At 40.6% G+C, this 25508-nt stretch overlaps 1 protein-coding gene across 1 annotated transcript in view; it reads left to right on the forward strand.

Moving 5' to 3' along the window:
• The window catches only part of Nup133 (nuclear pore complex protein Nup133), a 390085-nt gene that overhangs the window by 153118 nt on the left and 211459 nt on the right, over positions 1-25508 (forward strand). Inside the window, exon 14 of the mRNA XM_090386292.1 lies at positions 19819-19909. Within this exon, the coding sequence (XP_090242418.1) occupies positions 19819-19909 (91 nt within the window). The remainder of the gene's footprint in view (positions 1-19818; positions 19910-25508) is intronic.

Raw genomic sequence — 25508 nt, forward strand, 5'->3', positions numbered from 1 at the left:
TTAGTTGGATGCACTTCCTTAGATTTTGTGTTTCTTAACTAACAGCATAACCCTTCCTCCCTTCCTGGCCTGTTTTTTTTTTTTTTTTTAAGTTGTTGTTGCATCGGCTTCTGTGGCCATAATGTACCTCCTAAAGTTTTTGCATTTTACTCTGATCCAAGCCTGAGGCAGGATTCCAACCTACGACCTTTGGTTTGCCAAGCAGGCACTTTACCTACCTGGTTTTCCCGGTCAGCTCTTGTCCTGTCTATTCTTCCTGTACACATTGTACTCCCCAAATTCCAATTCTGCACTGCTTATATCTGTGTGACACCATGTCTCTGATATCCAAACAATATCTGCCTTTGAGCTTTTGATGTCTTGACTAGCACTTCATGCTCATCGAATTTATTAACTATACTCCTAGCATTGGTGTACATGCACCTGTTCCTACTCTTGGTTACCCTAACAAAACCCATGTTTTAACTTGTTCCACTTTGACTCCCAACGGTCCTGGAAATCTCCATCGCTTTACTTTCCAGGCTGCTGCTCATTCTAATCTAAGCAGTGCAAGAATCACTTTTGCCTCTACCTGCAGCCACTGTTAACCTTTTTGTCTGTGTATTCCCCCCAAGCTAGTAGTTTTCCGACCCATCTAACGCTGCTTTAGCATTAGCAGAGGCATTTGATGCAAGAAAGCAAGCTTATGCAGCATCAGCCAAAAAAAAAATAAATAAATAAATAAATAAAAAATAACCACTTCCACTTCACCCCTCTGTTCGTTCGAAATACCTGTCCAGCTGAGCCTTAAACTTATTTAGGCTATCAACTTCCACGACAAGGGATGGAAGTCTATTCCACCAACCAACCACCTGCTGGCTAAAGGCAAATTTCCTCACTTCTATCCTACATCTGTCTTTCCTCAATTTGAATTTATGCCCTCTCAGGTGATTATTCTGAGCGAGAGGAAGAATCCCATCAGCATTGAGCATGCTCAAACCATTCAAGGCTTTATACACCTCTATCAGATCAGCTCGTTGGTGCCTAGTCTCCAGACACTGTAATTTGCAAAACTTAAGCCTTTCTTCGTAAGAGCACCCCTTTGTTCCATTCACTAATCTTGTTGCCCTTCTCTGTACTCGTTCCAGCATCTCTACATTCTTCTTGAAATGAGGCCTCCAGACCTGTATACAGTACTCTAGTTGTGGTCTGACCATTGCCTTATACAAGGGAATAATCACCTCCTTATCCCTGCTAGAAAAATTCCTATATATCATTGACAATACACCATGAGCTACTCTTGCAGCCCGTCTGCACTGCTCAGAAAACTTCATATCTGCCTGCACAATTACCCCCAGGTCCTTTTCATTCTCTATCACTGTCAGTTTAGTACCACAGAGTTGATACGTTGCTCTGCGGTTGCTGTTTCCCATATGTAGTACTTTACATTTGTCAATGTTAAACTTTATTTGCCACCTCTCAGCCCATCTGCTCAATCTTTCCAGATCCTGTTGCAGTAGCATAGTGTCAGTAGTGTCCTTGACAACCCTGCCAACCTTCGTATCGTCTGCAAACTTGGACATTAAGCTTGATATACCATCATCAATATCATTTATAAAAAAAAAAAAAAAAAAACAATAATGGACCCAATACTGAACCCTGAGGGATTCCACTAATAACATTAGTCCACGATGAGCAGTGTCCATTGATTACCACTCTGTCTTCTCCCCCTCAACCACCCCTTTATCCATAGCAGCAATTTGCCTCCAATGCCACACTGCTCCAATTTGTGCAGCAGTCTTCCATGTGCAACAGTATCAAAAGCCTTTCTAAGATCCAAGTATATAATATCAGAGTTATTCCCTGCATCCAGTTCTTTTGTGACTGCATCATAGTATCCAATCAAATTGGTCAGACAAGACTTCCCCTTAACAAAATCATGCTGTGTCTGAGCTATGACTGAAGTCTTGTCTAGATGATCCTGCAGTGCTTCTTTAACCAGTGCCTCCATTAATTTTCCAGGAACAGAAGTTAAACTAACAGGTCTATAATTATTTGTGTCACCCTTTGATCCTCCTTTGTGATTGGGGTCACATTTGAACATCTCCAGTCCATGGGTACTTCCCCTGAGTCCAAGGAAGCTCTCATAATTATGGCTAAGGGTTTGCTTACTTCCTTTGCTGCCTCCTTTAATATAACTGGATAGATCCCATCCACCCCGGGTGCCTTTCTTGTATTTATCTTCAACAATTTCTCCTCCACTTTACTCTCAGTTATTACAAGATTATCTAGCTTACTGCCAGAGTTGAATACTGCTCTGGCATTCCCCTCGCTGAATAACTTCTCATGTGTGAATGTCAATGCAAAATATTCATTCAGTTTGTTATCTACCTGAGGAGGATCATCAACAGTTGACCCATCGATATAAAGTGGACCAATCTGATTCATCCCCTTCCTTCTAGAGTTTACATAAGTAAAGAATTCTTTGCTGTTTTTCTTTGCATCCCTTGCCAAAGATTTCTCGTAATCTGCCTTTGCCTGCCTAACCTCCTTTGTAACTTGGTTACAGATCAACTTGTATCATAGGCTTCTGTGTCACTTGCTAATTTGTATGTATCCCATGCATTTTTTTCTTCTCTGCCATATGTCTCATTAGTTCATCTGACATCCACTTAGGCCTAAACGTCGATAGCATCAGCAAATATTCTTGCAACCTTTCAATTTAAGTGTATCCCATCCCTGTAGAAGCAGTCTCTCCTGTCAACAATGGACCATGTTACCTCAAGGACTTATCAACAACATTGTTCTAAGTATGGACAGGTGGTGCAAAGCCTGCATTGACATTAGGGATGGCCATATCTTCTACTGAGGGCCACCTCTACCCTTTGTTCCATCTTTGGCAGTGAAACATCTGTATCATGGTAGCCAGTGCTATGTTGCCATTTTTGAATAAAGTCCCTTCATACTGTTTTGTTTCTGTTGTTGGTTCAGTGTTGTTTCCTTCATTACTGTACCTCATGAGATTCCTTTGGTCTGCTTTTTCCATATCCAAGCCACTCCTATGAGAAGCTACAGGTGAAAACCTGACTGGTCATTAAATTTTGCACAACAGTGTAGTAAGCAGTGTGAAAAAAAAAAAAAAATATGTATTGTTTGGAGGATTATAGATTAAATAAAAATAAAGGGTCAACTGAATAGGATGCAGGAAGCTATCTTTTTTTTACTGAAGGATTTGGATTTAAGTAAAAATAAATGGAAGGGACAAAGAAAGGGAATTGGAAAATTTATAACTTTAAACAACAACATACCAAATTAAGTAGAGAATGGGAGGGGGAAACAGAACCTTCCGGAATTATTTTAAGTAACAATTGGTGCATCAAGGATTGTCCCTTACATGGCATCATACAGATAGAGAATATGAAAGGAAAGGCTAATATGAGTGGTCATTGTTAGAACTAGTGGCCAGAAGTAAACAAAGTTATAAATGAATTCCACTTTGAAAAGGTGCAGTAAACAAAGAGATTTCAATAATTATAAAAAATGTAGATGAATAAGAAACAGGATCATCACAAAAGTGATAGTTCTTGTTGGACAGTTCCAAATGGGTGGCGAGAATTTATGACGTTCTGAAGAGAAATAAAGTGGATTCTGGTTATTTGGGCCACCAGTTAATCAGGGCAGCTGTTTATTTGGGGCAAATCTTAAAGAACAGAACCCAATCGAGAAAACAGCCAGGGTTTACTTTGCTTAATTGGGACAACATGCCTTTTAATTGGGGCAGGAGACCGCAGCACTGGAGATTACCCTACGATTGTCTCCGACCGTACATGTGGTTCAGTCAGATTTCTGAAGGTCACAACCATAAAAACAATTAGCAGTCACCTGTTTATTGGGCTTTTCTGTTAGTGCAATCTGTCATAAACGGATAGTAAAGTCGATCTTATTGAATTTGTGATAATACTGACAGCTGGAATTCTGTGGGTTATTATGGTGAAATGTGTTCACACTTCCATGGAATCTTCAATCATATAAAAAACAAATTTTCAGAATCCTCTCTTCATTCCTATTTTTAAAGCTTTATAACTCGTTACTTCGTTTTCACTTGCGCCTATCATGTTCAATAACAAAGAACACAGCACACACTTGCAATTTGTGTGTGCCGTGTTCTTTGTTATTGATTGCTTATCTTTTTACTGTTTTAAATTTTAACCCCCTTCCACAAATGTCAGTGAACAGAAATATCAACTAGTTAGTATGTACATATTGTAGTACGTATTAATTATTCCGATTTTCACGTATCATTTAATTTTTTAATTGGTAAGGTAATAAAAGGTAAATTTGTGCTTAATATATCTTTACTTTTATAGCCTGTGGATAAATTTCCTCAGGAGAATTAAAATTCAATTCACAAACGTGATCACAATGATGGCGCTTACTACACATCATATAGTGAATGGTACTTTACTATGGTGAGTTCATCGTAATGTGATTTGATTGTACACTTTAACACTTTTATTAATACACACAATTTACATACATTCATTTCATATATATACAAAACTTATATAGGTTTATACAAATATATATACATTTCCATCATCCAGGTGTATGTATGTATTTATGTAGGTTACTGGCAGTTTCCAGGGTTCCCCCTATGTCCGCCGTCTATTAAGCGGTAGTTATTGCCAGCAGAATTGTAATGATTCATCTAAAGTGAACGACTTGAATTTTGATACGACATCAGTGACTATTTTGAGTTTAATTTAGGTTTAGCCGCGTTTTGCTTTGGGATTACTATTTACACCCGCGCGTGCGAGGAGTTTAAGTTTAGCGTTAGTTTAGTATAGGGTGACATGAATGCACTAGGGAAGAATTAAGTTTATCGCTAGTTTAAGTTTTGGAAGTTTGGAAGGCGCGAGATAGAGTAGTATGGCGTATTAGACTAATTTAGTTTAGGATTCTTAATGCTGATAGCACTTAGATCTTTGATGTTCATTTTAGTGTGTGTGGAGTGTTGTATATGTTGTTGTGGCTGGCATCTGGCATTTAGCAGCAGGGGGCTGAAGGCAAGTAGAGCCTCAACCCCCGCTCCCGTCCCTAGCCGCGAGGAGGCAGCCAGGTTCTACTATCTTGTTTAGAATCAGTTATCAATAACACATTTTGTGTTAACTCAGCTTCAATCTATATAGTTGTGCACCCGGATCCGCAGGGCCCAATCCTGACCTAGATCACGGGACACACCCATAGTATTTTAAATTCAACATTGGCTCTACATGGTTTGGAGTGTGCCCAGTTCCCGCAGGGCCCAAACCTGTCCTGGAACGACCACACCCTTAAATTTTTGGGTTGGAATTACTGAAGTAACATAGTTTGGAGTGCGCCCAATTCCCGCAGGGCCCAATCCTGACCTGGAGTTGAAGCGCACTCAATCAATACGTTGATTTCATTGATTTACATTGATTCCAATACAGTCTGTAGCAGTGTTTATTCTTGTGTTCCTAGTTTCCTGTGGCTTGTATTCTCTTTCTACGGGAGAATACCTTTTCCGCGAAGGTGGCCAGCGCTGAGAAGGACTCAGGGCTGTCGAGTAGCATTGGCAGGTCATTGGGGTTGTAAACGTTTGTTACAATTTGGAGTTGTGTTCTAAGGTCCACATAGTAATTGCAGTCAAAGATGATATGGGACACCGTCTCAAGCTCCCCGCAAGCACAGTTGGGGGATTCAACCAGGTTGAAAGTGAAGAGCTTGGCATTTATGCTGCCATGTCCTGTTAGTAGAAACATTGTATAGAGTCCCGGGTTGATCCAGGGCTTGCTTGTTTTATTGATTTCTATAACTTCTGGCAAGTATGTAAATGTTATTCTGCCAAGGGGAGAATCGGTCCAGTCCCTTTGCCAGTCAGCTAAGTACAATTGTCTGAGCCGGTTGTTATCTTCTTTAGTTGGTAGGGCAGCATCTATGCTGTATTGTGCTATGCTCTTGGGAATGGGCTGTTTTCTTTGGTATTGCAGGAAGGTGTCAATCACATCGTATATTACTGGACGTTTCCCACAGATGACACTTAGGGCAGCGGTGGAGATGGTCCGGCAAGCCCTGGAGGTGGCCAGGAGGAAGAAGCGTTGGGCTCGCAGAAGTATTTTGCGGACTTGTCCTCTGCTCAGGCTCGGTGCCCAAGCTCCTGCAGCGTAGCAAACAGTGGGGAGGAAGAGGGTATTATAATATAGTCTTAGCGTTGATGGCTTTATCTTCCATGATTTCCTGGTTATTTTCATTAGGTTTCCTGTTAAGATTTTGGTTTTCCTTAGCAAGTACTTAGCATGAGGAATGAAACTGAGCTTGTTATCCAGCATTACCCCCAAGTATTTGTATGAATCAACCAGTTTGATTGTTGTGTTCCTAAGTTTGATCTTTGGTGGCCTACGTGGGTCAAGGTGGCCCTTTAAGAGCATCTGGCAAGTTTTCTCTGTTGAGATTGTTAGCTTATGGGTTATGCACCACTGGTCCAGATCTTCCAGGACATCCGTGGCTAGTGTTTCCAATTCCCGCCTGGAGTTTCCGTTTATAAGCAAGATTAGGTCGTCTGCAAAGGCTACCTTTGTGATTTGTGGTTGACCGGTGGCGAGCCACCCGTCAAGGACCAAGCTCCAGCAAAGGGGGCCAAGAACTGATCCCTGGGGGCAGCCTCGAGTGACTAGTCTGGTTACTGAGCAGGATCCGTTGTAGACCACGAGGCTACGGTCTGTGAAATAGTCGGACATTAATCGGTAGATTGGGGCGGAGACCCCGGCCCTCCGCAACCTCTCCAGGACACTTTGCCACCAAACAGTGTCAAAGGCCCCTTTGAAGTCCCCAAAGAGACCGAGGACGTAGGTATATTCCGAGGATGAGATAGACTCCAGGACATGGTTTATAGCATCAACCGCTGATTTGCCTGCAGTGAAGCCAAACTGGGAATTGGAATTGAGGCTCTTTGAGTTGTATAATGTGCGTATTCTAGCTGCAAGTAGTTTTTCTAGCACCTTTTCCAGGACGGGGAGAAGGGCTATTGGGCGGTATGATGACGCTTGGTTGGATGGTTTGTCCGGTCCTTTCAGCAGTAATTTCAAGTTTGCCTGCTTCCACGCTTTGGGGAAGGAACCGTGGTTTAGACAAGAATTGAACAACTGTATCAGGGTGTTTGGGGAGATGGACCAAATTCGTTTGACTACTGTGACCTCCAGGAGATCCAGTCCAGGGCATTTTCCTGATTTTAGCGTGCTGACTGCATGGTCTATATCTATGTGGGAGAAGGGGTCCTCATAGCTTGTGGCCGAGTAGGTTAGATGGTCCAGCCGAAGCGTTGTTTGGGTGGTACCCTCCGCGGTGGGACAGTCTTGCTGTATGATTCCATCGAGCAGGTTGTTGATTGAATCTTCCCATGTAAGTGACTCCTGATTGTTTTGATTCAGGGTGGATTGAATGATCTCCCCTGGGTGGATCTTATCAAAAATGAGCCTGTAAACTAGGCCCCAAGGGTCTGTACTCATGGATTGTTCAACAAGTTTTCCCCACGCTTTGTGTTTTTCCTTGTAAATTCCATTAAAATAGAGCTTCCGTGCACTGCGGTAGTTTTCATTTAGTCTGTCTATTTCAGCTGGCGATCTCTGGGTCCTTCTTGCACGGCTAAGTTGCTTCCGTGCCTTCCTCAGGGCTTTCTGAAGGTCCGTGAGTTCCATTGTCCACCAGGGCACGTAGTTTGGTTTGCGGGACTTCTTCCGAAAGGAGGAGTCGCAGATTGCGGTGCACTGCGTCATGAAGTCTGTCAAGAGTAGGTCAGGAGGTGGCAGGTTTGCCAGGTCTTTGTCATTGTTAAGGAATGCAGTTTTGGCCAGGTTGTCAAATTTTTCCCAGTCTGAGTTCCTTATTTTGTATCTGGGAAGATCATAGGATTTCCTCCTGAGTGCATGGTGTATGAGTGGGCAGAAGAAGGCTATAACCGAGTGGTCACTCGACGTCCGTGAGGGATGTAGCTTCCATTCTTTTATGCAGTCTGCTATGGATGAGGTTGACAGTGTTATGTCGATGTGAGAGGTTCCTGAGGCGGAGGAGAAAGTAGGTGGGTGGCCAGGTGTGTTACAGATGTTAAGATTTTTTGTGGCAATCAACTCCTCCAGGATTTCCCCTCTGGAGTCTGCCTTTGGGCTGTTCCACATTGGTGAAGATGCATTTGCATCCGTTAGAATAATTATGCTTTTCCCTACTAGTGTATTCATTGCGTTTTCGAGGTAGTTAACGAACGGCTCAATCTCCTGGGAGACTCTGGAGCATCTCATGTACAGGGAGATGACATACAGTTGCCCAAAACTACCCTCAACGCACGCAGCTGCTGCGTATTTTGTGCAGAGGCTATTGATTCGGCTGACTGTGAGGGAAGGGTTAGCCACGGCCAGTGCTGCCCAGACTCTTGAGGTTGCGTTCCTTCCAGATCCGTCAACTGCTGGGTCAGATTGGATGATTCTGAAGGAGTAGGGGAGGCCTTTGACCTTGCCCTTGTAGGAATACAGCTCCTGGAGGCCGAGGATGTCAAAGCTTTTGTCCTGGGAGAGCTTGGCTAGGTCTGACAGGACTGATGCGGATCGCTGACAGTTAAGTTGGCAGAAGCGGACAGTACTGTGGGCGTTAGCTCTAGGATTGAATGTAATTTGTTCTTAGTTTGGTTAATTCCTGTGCTCTGGTGAACTCAGGGCACGATGGGTCTCGATAGGAGTGTGTAGCGTCACGCTTCCTGCGCAGGCAGTTGGAGCAGGAGGCAGGGTTTGATGTTGATGGGCATGAGGATTGCTGGTGGCCCTCCAATCCACAATGTCCACACGTTGGTTTTGGTTGTCTGCAGTATTTTTGTGAATGGCCGTATTGGAGACAGTTTGTGCAACGGGAGGCAATAAGGAAGTCCTTGACTGTATGAACTGACCAGCCGAGGTAGATACGATTACCCATATTCACTAAGTGTTTTCTTATTCTGGGAGTGAATTCAACAACCCAGTGTTTGCTATTTTTGTTTTTGGAAAACATTTTGAAGCGTATCTTCACTTCCTTTTTGAATTCCTCCATGGTTATTTTGGTGCTGCTTAGATTCTTGTCGTATAAGTCTTCCAGTATCTCCTCCTCTGGAGTTTCGTTTTGGATACCATAGATGACCATGGTGGGGTTTAGTTTTTTTGGTAAGTCCACGGTGAGATTCATTTCATTAAGTTTTGTACAGTTTTTAATTTTATCTAAATCCTGTTGGGTGGCGGTCTCTATTGCTACCCCCTTGTCTCTAACTTGTCTGATCGATTTGATTTTTATATTTTTTAACTCCGTTTTTAGGTTGTTAGTGATGGCCTTATTGACCTCATCACTAGTCTGATGGACACATTGGGGGTTTGCCTTTATCAGTACCACATGTCTAGCCTGTGAGCCAGCTGGGGCCAGCTGTGCTTCTGTTTTCTTGTCGACTCTAAGTGAGGCGGCTTGCGCATAGGTATATACTGGGGTGGAGGACGACATTTGCTTGCAGTCAATGATCGTTCTTAATCTCTGATTTTCCAATGTTGTTTTCGTAACTATTTTCTCCAGGTCACCCCACAGATCAAGCAGATCCGCGACCAGTTGGGGGGTGATGACCCGTTGCACCTTGCAAGTGTTTAGAAAGTGTTTCCTAAGGGTGCTCATGGCTTCTACATTATCTTCAACTAAGGAATCATTCAGATTGTCATTTTTGTTTATGATGTAGCTATGGCTATCCGTCACTATTTCATTTCCATTCTCATTAATTACCTTATCGATGGTATTGCTAGTTGTGTCTTGTTTGGCGCCTTTTGCAGGATCACCCTTCTTCAGGGCAACTAAGGCGACTACGGCTTCTTTCAGTCTTGCCACTGAGTTGTTCGTTGGGTTTGCAGAAGGTGCTTCGTCTGAAGTGTCCATGCTCCAGTTATCTAGCTGTGGTTCAGAGGACAATGAGGAGGTATCCGGCGTTGAATCCATTGTTGAAAGGACCATGCCCACGGATGCATTAGAGTCAATGTTCTGTGGATTCTAGGCAATTAGCCTTCAAGTCCTGTTGTATCCTCCGCTAGGGGGCGCAAGTGTGCCAAGTTGTTGGGGACCGCTGGTGGATGTTGGGTTTTATTTCTGAGCTTCCTCAGGCAATTTGGGAGGAAGTTATGTGGATTCTTGTGGATTCCAATCAATGGCTTCCTGGTCAAAATGGGTACTCCGCTGGAGGGCGCGACTGTGCCTAGTTCTTGGGGACCATTGGTGAGTGGTAGGTTTGAAGTTTGAGCTTCCTCAGTCAATTAGGGTGGAAGTTATGCCACCTAAAAGTTTCCGGGATGAAAAACCCTTTCGCTTTTCATCCCGTTTAAGGCGATGTTATTGTCAGATATGGTTGAAAGTTGGTGTGCTGATGGGTGTTGATGCCAAAATTCCGAGTACCAATTTTTGTGGGGGTTGGGCCACCCGTTCAAAAGTTATTATCGATCTCCCGATAGGGCCACCAGAGGGCGGTACAAGTCACAAGGGGATGAAGTAATTTTCCCCAGAATACATATTTCAATTTTCATAACTGTATGTTCAATAGGGGCCAAGATATAAGGTCTCAAAATTGGTGGTCCTAAAATTATGCACCCTGTTATATGCAACAGCCTCAGTTGACACTGGTTGCCATGGCAACGTGTCTATGAACGTGCATTAACTAGTGTAGCCCCAAAAACCCGGATGTCGGGTGACCAGCGGTCTTCCCGCCAATTCCTTTGTTAGCCTGTTGGTGAAGAAGGCAATATGGCTCCTGTTGTTCCAATGTATTATATTGTTGGCATGGTGGCCTAGATTTTTCTTCTATATCAGGCTGGCGATTGATGCCAATCGATGAAAACTATGTCCACAGCATCACAATCAGCCTCCCAGTGTTCCAGAATGGTAAGGCTCTTAATCAACACAAGTGTGTGTGAATAAGGCCACCTCAATATATGTAAACTGCCAGCCAAAAAACTCTATGTTAACTGAATTCCATATTCAATGTTAAAGTATTGGAATTTTGCAAGATATTTAAACGATCGCAGCAGCGCGAGTTTTTATCTGGCAGCTGTCAGTGAAGACTTGTTTTACTCACCGTCTTGAGCTCTATCTTCTACATATATTCTTTTCCATGATAAAACTTTTTTAACACATTTTTAATCCTTATTCTGGGAGCACTAAAAACACAACCGCACTGTCCGGTACCAACAACGAGCCTCAGTGATTTGATTGTACAGTGAATCAAATGTAAAGCAGGGATCCATTGTATTTTTAACTATTTACGTGAAACTTCGGATAATTGGGGCAGCTGCTTAATCGAGCCAAAATGCACTAGTCCTGGTGTGTCCCAAATAACCGGAATCGACTGTATATGCAAATGTTCTTTTGGGAAAGGTGTTTGGAACTGGGGTTGGCAGTTTGATGTTGAGGAGTGAAGATGTAGTTTTAAAGTGTGCATATAATGTCTCAGGCTGATCCATCCAGCATTGCTCTGGGTAAAGATAGAAATGAAATTTCAAAGTGAAAAATGTAGTTTTAGAGTATACTTATCCTGTTTTGGCTGTGCTTGAAATATAGTTTTTAGTAAAAGTAATAGTAATTCTTAATATTAAATTACTGTTGAGCAGCAAATCATCAAGCTTGGTGTGATGCAGTGAGAAAGATGAGGGGGAAATGCTGCTGAAGAGGGAAGCAAAAAAAATGGCAAGAGGTAGTCAGTAGCTGAATTTGAGATGCAGCATTCCATTGGCAGACTGTAACCTCTTGCTTATTATAGACCAGGACAAAAAGTATATTGAAATTGTCTGGTTTTTCTCAGGCATCCAGCTCTATTTAGCCAGAGGAATTAGAAACTAGAGATATAAAATTATAAAAGCGTATTATTATGTCATTATTCGGATGATGCAGAGAAAATGTCATGTAAAAAATGTCAGTGGTCCAGCAGAAATTCCATTAAATCTTAATAGCTATGTAAGAACTGACATTATAGTAGAGGAGGGGGTGAATGTATAAGTAAAGTTTTATTGTTTGAAAATGGATATTAGGGTAAATTGTAAAATTTATTGGTTGGCTGGATCTTTTAGGTTACTTTTAACATGGCAAATATATGTTGGCAGTGATAAGCAAGAGTGTGCTGTAAATTAGTGTTATTTGTGAAAAAGACAAAACATGAGAGAGAGAAGTAAAACAGAGGCTTAATGAATTAATTGGTAAAGAGTGAAGGTAAAATAAATGTTGTAGGTAAGAATAATTGGAAAGTAAATTTCATTATAAAGATTGAATAAAGGAGGTAGAGTAGAAAAGAAATTGAATTGAATGATAAATGCATTCCTTACGAAATATAGGTATTATGTATGAATGACAAGTTTATAAATAATATATATAATATTATGTAATGCCATAAGAACTACTAAATTCAGGCACACTTATCTAAAAGGCAGTCTGTTAGAGTGTGATTAGAGAGCAGCATTTTGTGTTATACGGATTGAATTTTAAATTGGAGATTTACTGTTTGTAATGATAATTGCTGATAATTCAGTTCATTAAAAAGAGTAAGTGTTGTGAATGAAAGCCTGAATAATAAGTATTAATAATATGGATTTGATTGTTGTGTACAACGTTACAGGTTTAATCAAGTTTAGCAACATTAAGTGAGTTATAATAAAAGATAGAGGTTTATTTTGAGAATACTGATTGTGGTTACATTTGATTAATTGAAGTTGCATTGTTAGTATCGATTAAGAGTATTTTAATTGAATGAAGAAAAGTAAAAATATAACAGATTAGAAATTTAAATGAAGAAAGTGATCACTTATTAGGAATGGTTCCCCCCTCTGTGTTTATGTGTAAATAACCTTGTATAATTAAATGTTTTCTTATTCTATTTTGCATATTATCCTCGATTGCTTGCTCACGAGATATACACAATTCTTTCCAATATACATTTTTGAAACACACACACACCCTCAGCTCTTAGATCTTTTGATTAAATATTGAGAATTACAACATAGCACTCATGTTGCATTATGGGCTTTAGTGCCCTGTGGGGAGCTGTTGTCACAAAAGTTGATAACAATTATCAAAAAAAAATACTATGGTGAAGGGTGTAAAACAAACTAAAGAAATGAAAAGTTAGTGAAGGAATATACTTGCATAATATAAATAAAATAATAAATATATATAGGGATATTAAAGGTCTTCAGTTATGCCTCTTCCCCACAGTCTTAAAGCAAAGGATAAGTTTTCAAACATTTAGAGGTAATAAAAGAGACTATTCAAGCAGTTGATCTAGTCATTGAATGAAGTGGTAAAACAAGCAGAAGTTCAGAAATGGCTATAAGATGTTATGGGAATTGAAAGGATTTCATTCAACTGTCATTGGATAAATTTTTTATCCCCAAGAAAGGCAGCCTCATGGAGTCCTGAAAAGACACATAAAACTTTACAAATGAGACCTTGAAGCCCAGACAGATGAAGGTAAGAATTCACCTGAATAAGTTTTAAAGCTTGTTCACACATGCAGAAACTTCAGGTGAAGTTAAGCTTAGGTTTAAGTGTCATTGAATATTTATAATATTCTTTTAGTGAACTAAGGGGCTCACATCTGGTGGGTACGTGCTTGGCGCACCCAGGATTTCAATTTGGATATCATCATCATTCTTCTCTTTCTTAGCGATTAGTCACCCATGCGCCATAAAAACCAAACCTCTTTCTTAATGATCCCCTTCTACTTCTGACTCTTGTTCTACTTTTTTTTTTTTTTTCCAGTGAGTCTGCTCTCTCTCTCTCTCTCTCTCTCTCTCTCTCTCTCTCTCTCTCTCTCTCTCTCTCTCTCTCTCTCTCTCTCTCTCTCTCTCTCCCCTTCTTCTTCACTTGGCGCATTATAGCCTTAGATGCTAATGCACCATTAAACCCTTAAACAACTTACCCAACTCTGTGTCTTGCCCATCCAAATTGCTTACAGTTGGGAAAGGCAGTGGGGAACCATCCAACTATTTTATCCCTAGATGTTGCATACACTCATGAGCCAAGATGTCAGGGGAATTCATGGAGTCTTCAAGATACATTAACCATTGGTCATGTGGCAACCAACAGGAACATTCAAGGTAATGACTCCACCACAAGCACCTTTATCCCATACTACTCAAACTTATCACAGCAAGTTTCTAGGGTCCTGAAATTACATGGCATAAAGTGCGTACAGCTCCCGGGCAGGAAATTGCAATCCCTCATCTCTAGAGTGAAAACACCGGTTCCCACCTTACTACAAAGTAGACTAGTCTACCGCATTTTTTGCCGTGACTGCACTAACTGCTACATCGGAGAAACTGAGAGACTACTCAGCAAACGTCTTTCAGAAGATGAAATAGCCATCTGCTTAGTGGGCATAGAACACTCGGCCATTGCCGAGCACTTCTGGTCAACCCGACATGACTGACCCACACCGCGATGTCGTGGTTGTTGATCAGTCCTGCCATTACCAGCGCCATGCCTGGTTGGAGTCGTTGAACATCACATGCTCTAATACTTCAGTCAACAGAAGCAGTGGATGTCATGCCCATCTTATTATTGAAGCAACCATTCTTATGAGTGACAAATGTTGGCAACGTTTGCACACGTCACAAATACAGGCTTCAACATCAAACTACTACTACATCACGCAGTTCACTATACATGACTGGCACTACATGCCCTTATGTTCTACGTTCCTGAACTATCAGTTTGACTGATGAAGGTTACCATAATAACCAAAAGCTATTTGTACTGTATGTATTTAATGTATGTGTTTTACAATTTTATATTAAACTTGTCATTTATTTATTCTGTCTTCCGTTTCACTCTGTGCTACGTAATAACTCATCATAGTTATACTGGGTACAAAAAGTAATGGAGTTGGATGAGGTGACACTGAAGGTGTAGGAATAGGAAGAGGTGTGAGATAGCTGCTATCTCTCACTGACTTAATTTAATGTATGTAGGAGAAATGGTTAAAAAAGGTATTTGATAAAGGAAATATGGATGAAGGAGAATTATATAAGGTAAAGATGGGGGGGGTGAGGTTATTGAGAGCTTTAGGTTTACAGATGATATGGCACTGGTGGCAGATTCTGAGGAAGGATTTTCGAAGATTGTAAAGGAAAGTTATGATGGGTTTGTAAAAAATAATTATTGAGAAGACAAAGTTATAAATGTAGGGAGAGAAAGGTCTTAAACTGATTACATTTATTATTTAAATGTAATCAGTTTTTATTTAGTTTATGAAATTTATTTAGTTCCTATGATTCATCAGAAAGAACTTCCATACATATGACAGCCTATTGCAACCTTTTCATTCCTACTGCTATGTCAATATGCCTTATTTTTGTTGAGGTAATTTTTAGATGAAAGGCAAAATAAAATTTAGAAATAGTAAATATACCAATAGCATTTATTAATAGGAAAAATACTTGCATAAGAGATTGCCAATACATCAATAGATTGCAGTTGCAGAATCTTTACATGTGTGCACATTAAGTTTCTGTAGTACAAACTGATTTAGATTTTAGTGATAAAATGTGAAGGTGAGCAACTGTGTTGCAATAAGTAGTACATATTTGGTTAGGCATAACTTGCTCTACTTATTGCATAATGCAGTTGTGATTTATACAGTGATGTATTTAGAAGTAATATTTTATTAAATATTGTTTATTAGATTTTTTGTAAAATCCCCTTATACCCTCAAAGATTTTTTATTTTTTTTAAATATCCCCTTATATCCTAAGCAAATCTAATGTTGATCCATATTTGGGTGAAAGCTACAGAAACTGCTTAAAATAGGGTAATACATAACATGATCTTATATTTCAGATGTTCAGGAATGAATTATCTATTTATATCATTGTGTTTATGGGAAAATAACCCTTTTATATGTCATTTTGCTTAACATCCAGCCTCCATAGCTCAATTAAGGATGTGGTAGTAGTAGTGGCACATGATGTAAGAAAGCAAGTGTAGGAGCTTATGCAGCATCAGCCAAAAAAAAAAAAAAAAAATCACACCATTCCCTCCAAATGCCTGTCCAGTTCCTCCTTAAATTTATTTTAACCTATCAACTTCCACAACGACAGATGGAAGTTTGTTCCAGCAATTAACCACCCGCTGGCTAAAGGCAAATTTCCGCACATCTATTCTACATCTGTCCTTTCTTAATTTGAACTTATGTCCCCGTAGGTTGGTAATCTGAACAAGTGGAAGGATCCCATCAGAATTCAGCGTGCTCAACCCATTCAAGGCCTTATAGACCTCAATCAGATCACCGCGCAGGTGCCTAGTCTCCAGCCACTGCAATTTGCAGAACTTAAGCCTCTCTTGGTAAGAGAATCCCTTCATTCCCCTCACCAATCGTGTTGCTCTTCTCTGTACACGCTCAAGCAAATCTACATCCTTCCTAAAATGAGGCCTCCAGACCTGTATGCAGTACTCAAGGCGTGGCCTGACCATTGCCTTATACAGAGGGACAATCACCTCCTTTTCCCTGCTAGCAAAATTCCTATATATCATTGACAAAACCCCATGACCCGCCCTAGCAGCCTGTCTGCACTGCTCAGAAAACTTCATATCTGACTGCACAATTACTCCCAGGTCTTTTTCATTTTCTACCACCTTAAGTGTAGTACCACACAGTTGGTACGTTTCTCTGGGGTTACTTCTACCCATATGCAGTACTTTGCATTTGTCAAGGTTGAACTTCAGTTGCCACTTCTTAGCCCATCTGCCCAAATTATCTAGATCCTGTTGCAGTAGCACACTGCCATTACTGTCATTAACAACCCTGCCAACCTTTGTGTCATCTGCAAACTTCGACATTAAGCCTGATATACCTTCATCAATATCATTGATAAATACACAAAACGACAGTGGACCCAACACCGAACCCTGTGGGACTCCACTAATAACATTAGTCCACGAAGAGCAGCACCCATTGATTACCACCCTCTGTCTTCTCCCACTTAACCATCCTTTTATCCATTGTAGCAACTTACCCTTAATACCATTCTGCTCCAATTTGTACAGTAGTCTTCCATGCGCAACAGTGTCAAAAGCTTTCCTGAAATCCAAGTATATGATATCAAAATTATTTTTTGCATCCAGTTCCTTTGTGACCACATCATAATAACCAATCAAATTTGTCAGACAAGACTTTCCCTTAACAAACCCATGCTGTGTTTGAATTATTGCTGCAGTCTTGTCTAGATGATCCTGCAATGCATCTTTATCTGTAATTACTCGTGTCACCCTTCGATCCACCTTTGTGAATTGGGGACACATTTGCACATCTCCAGTCCGTGGGGGGGGGGGGGCGCCTCCGTAGCCAGGTGGGAAGGAGCAGCAGTGCGTACCACACGCTTCTTGATTAGACCGGGGTTCGAGCCCGTCACCACCAAATATGGAGGATGCGGAAAGGTCAAGGAATGACCACCGCATATTCCGGAGCAATATGGCCTTAGTTGCTAATGCTCCTAAAAACCAAACAACAACAACAACAACCAGTCCGTGGGAGCCTCCCCTGAGTCCAAGGATGCTCTCATAATTATGGCTAAGGGTTTGCTTAGTTGCTTTGCCGCCTCCTTTAAAATAACTGGATAGATCCCATCCACCCCAGCTGCCTTTCTTATATTTAACTTCAACAATTTCTCCTCCACTTTGCTCTCAGTTATTACAAAATCATTAAGCACACTGCTACAATTTGATAACCTTCTTCCATTTTCAAATTGTAATAATTCCTCACATGTGAATGTAGATGCAAAATACTCATTCAGTCTGTTTGCTATCTGAGCAGGATCATCAACAGTCGAACCATCGATGTCAAGTGGACCAATCATATTCATCCCCTTCCTTTTAGAGTTTATATAAGTAAAGAAATCCTTGCTGTTTTTCTTAGCATCTTTTGCCAAAGATTTCTCGTAATCCGCCTTCGCCTGCCGAACCTCCTTTGTGACCTGATTACAGACTAGTTTATATCTGCCATAGGCTTCTGCGTCACCTGATAATTTATATGCATCCCATGCATTTTTCTTCTCTGTCACGAGTCTCATTAGTTCATTTGATAACCATTTAGGCCTAAACCTTGAACGATATTTCTTAATCGGTATATAAAGTCTAGTAGCTTCCACGATTGATTCTTTGAATGCTTCCCACTTAGAATTTACTGTTTGTAACATCGTCAGTTGATCCCACTGTACAGAATTTAAAAACTGTCTGAGACCACTGTACTCCCCTTTACGGAAGCAAAAACCCTTTCCTTTACCCCTGACGGTAGTTACCTCTTTGAGTAAATCCCACTTCAGCACACTGTGATCACTGCCACCTAGTGGTTCCTTTATCTGCAAATTCTTAATACACGAATGATCACTGCTGATAACCAGATCAAGAGTGTTACTTTCTCTGGTTACCTCTCGAACATGCTGCTGCAGAAAACAATCATCCAATAAATCCACAAAAGTCTGACTAGTGTGTGAGTGACCAACCCACAAGTTCCGGTCAATATCTGGGAAGTTAAAATCCCCCATTATAAGACATTCTGATTTACTGGCCCACTCTATTTCTCTGTACAATTGTTCATTGTACTCATTCAAGTCATTAGGCCTATAACACACTCCTACTCTTATTTTTCCTTTCGCAGTGCTTATCTCACACCAAACTGACTCAACAGAACACTGTTCATCTATATTAACTTGGTGCATTTCCTTTGATTTTATGTTTTTCTTAATTAACAGCATAACACCCCCTCCCTTTCTGTCCTGTCTATCCTTTCTGTACACATTGTACTCCCCAAATTCCAGTTCTGCATTCCTTATATCTTTGTGACACCACGTCTCTGCTATCCCAACAATATCCGCCTTTAATGTCTTGACCAACACTTCAAATTCATCAAATTTATTTACTATACTTCTAGCATTGGTATACATGCAAGCATACATGCTCCTATGCCTATTCCTTGTTACCCTAACACATCCCATATACTCAACTATTCCATGATGACTGCCATCCGTCTCTGAAACCCCCAACCCCCCTCGCTCCAGGTCACTTCTTATTCTAATAGAAGTTGTGCAAGAATCACCTTCACCTCTGCCTGCGGTTACTGTTAAACTATTAGTCTTTGTATCCCCCCAAACTAGCAGTTTTCCGACCCACCTAACACTGCCTCGATAGCATCAGCAAATATTCTTGCACCCTTTCTATTTAAGTGTATCCCATCCTTGTAGAAGCAATCTCTCCTGTTAACAAGTACAGTCCAGGCTGAAAAAAATTCTACCCCTTGAGCCTTGCACAATCTTTCCAGGGCCGAATTGATCGACAAGGCTCTCATCATGTACTCCCTCCTATCGTGTCTGGGCAGAATTGCAGACACTTTCAAATTCAACCCTATTTCACGGCTTTTTTTCAACAGTGACCTGTACTTGTTGAGTAATTCCGCCGGTCTCCTACTCTTAATATCATTAGTGCCAACGTGTACAACTATATCACCTTTTGTGCCCTTAAAAGATGATATTCGCTCTACAACGTCATCAACCTTTGCCCCTGGCAGACATACCCTGGTCCTGTTCCACCTATCCTTTTTACAAAGGATGTAAATTGAAGGATGGCTGTATTTTAGTTTTATAGTGGTTATAGGCATTATCATGTATTATTACTTGGGGGCATGTAAATGCCTAAAATATAAACTTCTCAGTTTTATTGAATAGTTCTCCCTTAAAACTATTGATATAAAGAAACATTTGTGACTTAAGGGATTAATGAAGTTACCCTTTTTTTTTTTAGGTATCTGTGATGAACTTCCCCTCTTTTTCTCATATAAATATGGAATATTGGCAGTACTTCCTATTCAAACACCTCCATCTCTAGAAACTAGGTAGAGTATATGATTTATAATTACAATTTCCATTATAGTATTTTTATGGTTTTGAACCTTCCTTCCACTTATTCACATGTTCTGAAATGAGTCTAATAATATAATGCATTCATGATCTAAATACACTTATTTCTAGGAAAGTAGCAATTAATACCGACAGAGTAGATTGCTGTGAGAGTAGCAGCAGCAGCAGCAGCTTTGGTAATGATATATTGACTGTGATGTTGCTCTAGCACAGTGGTGTCCAACCTTTTCCCGTATGGGGGCCGTATTCAAAGTTAGATTTATTTTGCGGGCCACACAGAGTGATTTGAGAAAAAATTGTGTGTCACATTTTCTATATCTTGTTACTCGTAAAAGGAAGTTTCTATTTTCATGTTACCGTTTTTTTCTTTTCAAGCTATGTATCAAAAAATGCAAATTCCCAGCACTTTTATTTGTAACAGATCTATGTCAGTGATTTATTTTTTTAGATTTTATTAAAATTGTAAAAATATGACTTACTTTTGTTTGTTTGTTTTTTAAATACTTTATACTTTTGTTTCTGTTTGAAATACTTCTTTTGTTTTAGAAAAAAATACTTTACTTTTGCTTTTAAATGCTCATTTTAGAAAATTTAAAACCTGAAAAGGATCACTGCTTTTCAATATTAAGGTGAATAAATAAATATAATGATAAACCTAAAATTGAAATATTCGAAAATTTTATTAAGTATAATACAAAATAACATTTACTGGACAAAACTTAATATTTAATGAGATGATTGAGGATGGATATTTTTAAATAATTGTTCAAAATTTGGTTGCAAATTTGTGACACCAATCTCAATACATAATGAAGATTATGTCCTGATGATATTTCTCGATGGAGCTCCAGGTCCTGATGGTATTTCTCCACTTGTTCTAAAAACCTGCGCTCCTGAACTTACTCCTGTTCTATGCCACCTTTATTCACTTTCTTATTCCAAAGGTGTTTTTCCTTCTACTTGGAAATTTGCTTATATCTAGCCAGTTACTGAAAAGGGGTGACAAATCCCTCCTATCCAATTATTTCTACTCTTTCTAAAGTAATGGAGAAATCACTTAACCGTGAACACTTAAACTATCTAGAAACCTTCCGCCTGATCAACGATCGTCAGTATGGATTCCGTCAGTGTCAATCCAGAGGTGATATTCTGGCCTATGTTCCAATTTATGGACAAATTCAATGGAAAAGTTCGGTGAAACACAAGCAGTTGCTCTTGACATCTCAGACTTTCAATCGTGTTTGGCATAAAGATCTTCTAAACAAGCTTCCATCTTATGGTTTGCCAACTCTTCTTTGTAATTGGTTATCCAGTTTTCTCTCTGACTGCTCACTGAGGATGATGGTAGATGGCTCTCTGTCTTCTAACTTCATTACTAATGCTATGCTGGTGTCCCCCAAGGTTCAGTTTTTTCCCCTTCATTCTTTTTCTCTTGTATATTAATGACCTTCTTTCATTGACCGGAAATCCTATCCATAGTTTTGCCGATGAAAGCACATTGCATTCCACTTTCCAGTTTGAGAAACCTTGCCCTGCCCAATCAGCTTAAACTTCTCGAATATACACTACCAATTCCTTAAATGCCAATCTCTATGTAATTCTCCAGTGGAGCAAAGACAACTTAGTTGATTTCTATCCTTCTAAAACTCAGTCCTGACTTACATCTCGCAAAAAGGATTCTTCTGTTCCTATGCTTATCTTTGGTGACGTTACGATTTCTAGGCAAAATGATATATCTCTTTTGGAGATTACCCTGACTTCTAATCTCTCTTGGCACAAGCACATTAAAAATATTGCTTCCTCTACATCTAAAAAACTTGGTTTTCTCTTTCGTTCTGTGCGTTAATTTTCTTCGAAACAGCTGTTCACTCTGTACAAATTGCAAATCCGCCCTACCAAGGAATATTGTTCGCACATTTGGGGTGGTGTCCCCAAAACCTCTCTCAGGCTTCTAGATTCCATTCAGAAGAGGGCAGTTTGGTTAATTAATGACTCCTCCCTAACAGAGTCTCTCCACTTGCTGTCTCATAGACGTACTGCTTCTGCTGCATGGCTTTTTTTTACAGATACTTCCATGGGCACTGTTCTTCTGAATTGGCTTCTATAATTCCCACTCTCTCTTTCAAAACAGTCCAAACGCGTGCCACCACCAGCCAACATCCATATACTGTCCAACTTCAAATTCACAGAATCAACTTTTCATCTTCCCATTTTATTCATTCAACTGCTGTTTTCTGGAACAACCTTTCTTCATATGTATTTCCTGAAAATTACAGTGCACGGAAGTTCAAGTGTAATGTCAACAAATATCTTCTTTCTTCTTCTCGACCTCCAACTCATGCACGGTACTATAGTTTTTCTCTCGTGTTTGGGGTTTTCATAAAAAAAATGCTCACTTGTTTTTCTGTTTCTTTTTAAATATTTATTTGATTTTACGAGTGAAAAAAAATCTGCTTGCAAACAAACGTTGATCCGAACAAAGTAACCATTTCCATTGCATTTTCTTTTATTAGCAGAAAATCTTCAGATGGGAAAGCCTTGTAGAATTCAAATAGTTTATTTTTGCAGTTTGTTTACTTATTTTTGAATTATATTTTGACTTGAAGATCAATAATTTCAAGTCGCAATCTGGGATTGTAGTTTTCAGCCATAGAAGTAAATGGGTTCTCAAACAAAAGCTTATTTTTTTTCATGGGATTTTATATCAGAAAATCGACTTTCAAACTTGTCAAAAAAGTAATTGTAATAACAAAATGCAATGATTCTGTGGAAATATGTTTCTCCTTTAGCTCGGTAAAACTAAATTGTCTTGCTCAACTGGGATTTAAATAATAACTTATTCTGAAATGATTTGATGTCACCAAACAAATCAGACCAATTTTCCTTTCTACCAATTTTAAACACACACACCAACCGTTTATGACTGGTTGAATAATGAAATAAAATAAAATAAAATGATAGAAAAGACTGTAAAATAATATTTACAAAAAACTAAACTATAACAAAAGTAAAATAAGTAAATAAGTTAATGCATTAAAATATAAATATAAAAGCGATAAAAAGACAATAAAAAACACTAGAGCTTTTGGCGGTGTCTTCCTCCTTCCTCAGTAATAGTGAGACTTAAATGACACATACTTAAATACCAGGTTCACGGCACACGTGGATGACCAGGCGCATACTCAGCATTCCTTTCACTTGTACCGGAACCGGAAGTGGACTGGACACATGGAAAATTAAAACGTTTGTCTCTTGTCAAAACCACCGCCTCAAAAAGGGGGTGAAGCCTAACTCCCCTGTCTCTGTTTATACTATTGTTACCAGAGGATCCAATCCACAGACTTTCCAACCACTTGCGGTCCCAGAATCTATGCGCCCGGTCAAGGATGACAGCGCTGTCGGGGGAGATCTTGTGTTGTTTTTCCCAATAGTGCTCGGCAATGGCGGATTTATTGAGCTCTGCGGTCCGTATCGCTCGTGAATGTTCTCCCAGACGGTCCTTGAGACGCCGTCCTGTCTCCCCCACGTAACATTCCCCACAATCCGGGCATGTGATCTCATACACGACCCCACTACTAGAATCCCTAGTAATGGGGTCTTTGACCTGTGACACTACTGTGTGCAACCTCCGGCCCGGAAGCTGCACACAGCGTGTCTGAAAGTCGCGAAGCATCCTCGCAATGCGATCTGACAGGCGCGGATAGTAGGGAACATACACTGTGGTAAGCGGTACAGGCGGAACTACCCGATTGGGCTCTTTCTCTCTGTTGTATTCATCAATGACCCTCTGGGGGTAACCGCACCTCATAAGATCCGTCGTGATTTGCCTAATTTCCTTCTCCCCCTCCTCAGGGGTACTGCAATGCGTTCTCACCCTACCCAAAAGTGCTCTGGCTAAAGATGGAAAAGATTCCAAAGGACAAGTATTGGTCCATGCATGCAACAGGGTGTCAACTGCCCAGATTTTATGGGTTACCTAAGACACACAAGGAGAATGTTCCATTACGGCCCATAGTTTCCTTCATTGGTACCCCTACGTATGCTTTATCTAAATATCTGGCGCAGCTGATTTCCCCGGTTGTGGGGCGGTCCGCGTTGGTCATTGGAGACAGTGCGGAATTTGTGAACTTTGTAAGGAGTCAAGAAATAGGGGAGGACGAGATGATGATGTCATTAGATGTTATATCACTATTTACTTGTATCCCCATAGCACATGGGGTAGAATGTGTAAGGTTGGCTTTACAAAAGGATAATACTTTAAGTGCTAGATCCCACCTAAACATAGAAGATATATGTGGTGCTGTTGAATTATGTCTTTCTAGTACAACCTTGGTTTTCCAAGGAGTGATGTATAAACAGGTTCACGGTACAGCCATGGGTTCTCCAATCAGCGCCATTGTTGCAAATCTGGCTATGGAGGAATTTGAGAATAGGGTTTTCGCAAGATTGGAGTTCCCTATGCGTAAGTGGAAACGATATGTTGATGACACGTTTACTATTGTAAGGAAGGGGAGAGAGGAAGATGTGGTCTCGTTTCTCAATGGTTTCTCCCCCTTCATAAAATTTACCTCGGAGGTAGAAATAGATGGTACCCTCCCATTTCTGGACATAATGGTATATAGGGAAGGCCCCAGACTTAGAACTAAGGTTTATAGGAAACCAATGTGTAGGGGCCAGTACACACATTATAGGACGGCACAGACTGTCCAACATAAAAATAGTGTGGCCAGAGCACTTTTGGGTAGGGTGAGAACGCATTGCAGTACCCCTGAGGAGGGGGAGAAGGAAATTAGGCAAATCACGACGGATCTTATGAGGTGCGGTTACCCCCAGGGGGTCATTGATGAATACAACAGAGAGAAAGAGCCCAATCGGGTAGTTCCGCCTGTACCGCTTACCACAGTGTATGTTCCCTACTATCCAGGCCTGTCAGATCGCATTGTGAGGATGCTTCGCGACTTTCAGACACGCTGTGTGCAGCTTCCGGGCCGGAGGTTGCACACAGTAGTGTCACAGGTCAAAGACCCCATTACTAGGGATTCTAGTAGTGGGGTCGTGTATGAGATCACATGCCCGGATTGTGGGGGAGACAGGACGGCGTCTCAAGGACCGTCTGGGAGAACATTCACGAGCGATACGGACCGCAGAGCTCAATAAATCCGCCATTGCCGAGCACTATTGGGAAAAACAACACCAGATCTCCCCCGACAACGCTGTCATCCTTGACCGGGCGCATAGATTCTGGGACCGCAAGTGGCTGGAAAGTCTGTGGATTGGATCCTCTGGTAACAATAGTATAAACAGAGACAGGGGAGTTAGGCTTCACCCCCTTTTTGAGGCGGTGGTTATGACAAGAGACAAACGTTTTAATTTTCCATGTGTCCAGTCCACTTCCGGTTCCGGTACAAGTGAAAGGAATGCTGAGTATGCGCCTGGTCATCCACGTGTGCCGTGAACCTGGTATTTAAGGATGTGTCATTTAAGTCTCACTATTACTGAGGAAGGAGGAAGACACCTCCGAAAGCTCTAGTGTTTTTTATTGTCTTTTTATTGCTTTTATATTTATATTTTAAT

The sequence above is a fragment of the Mastigoproctus giganteus genome, chromosome 1 (genome assembly GCF_048544385.1).
Source record: "Mastigoproctus giganteus isolate SK-2022 chromosome 1, ASM4854438v1, whole genome shotgun sequence".
Classification (NCBI taxonomy): Eukaryota; Metazoa; Arthropoda; class Arachnida; order Uropygi; family Thelyphonidae; genus Mastigoproctus; species Mastigoproctus giganteus.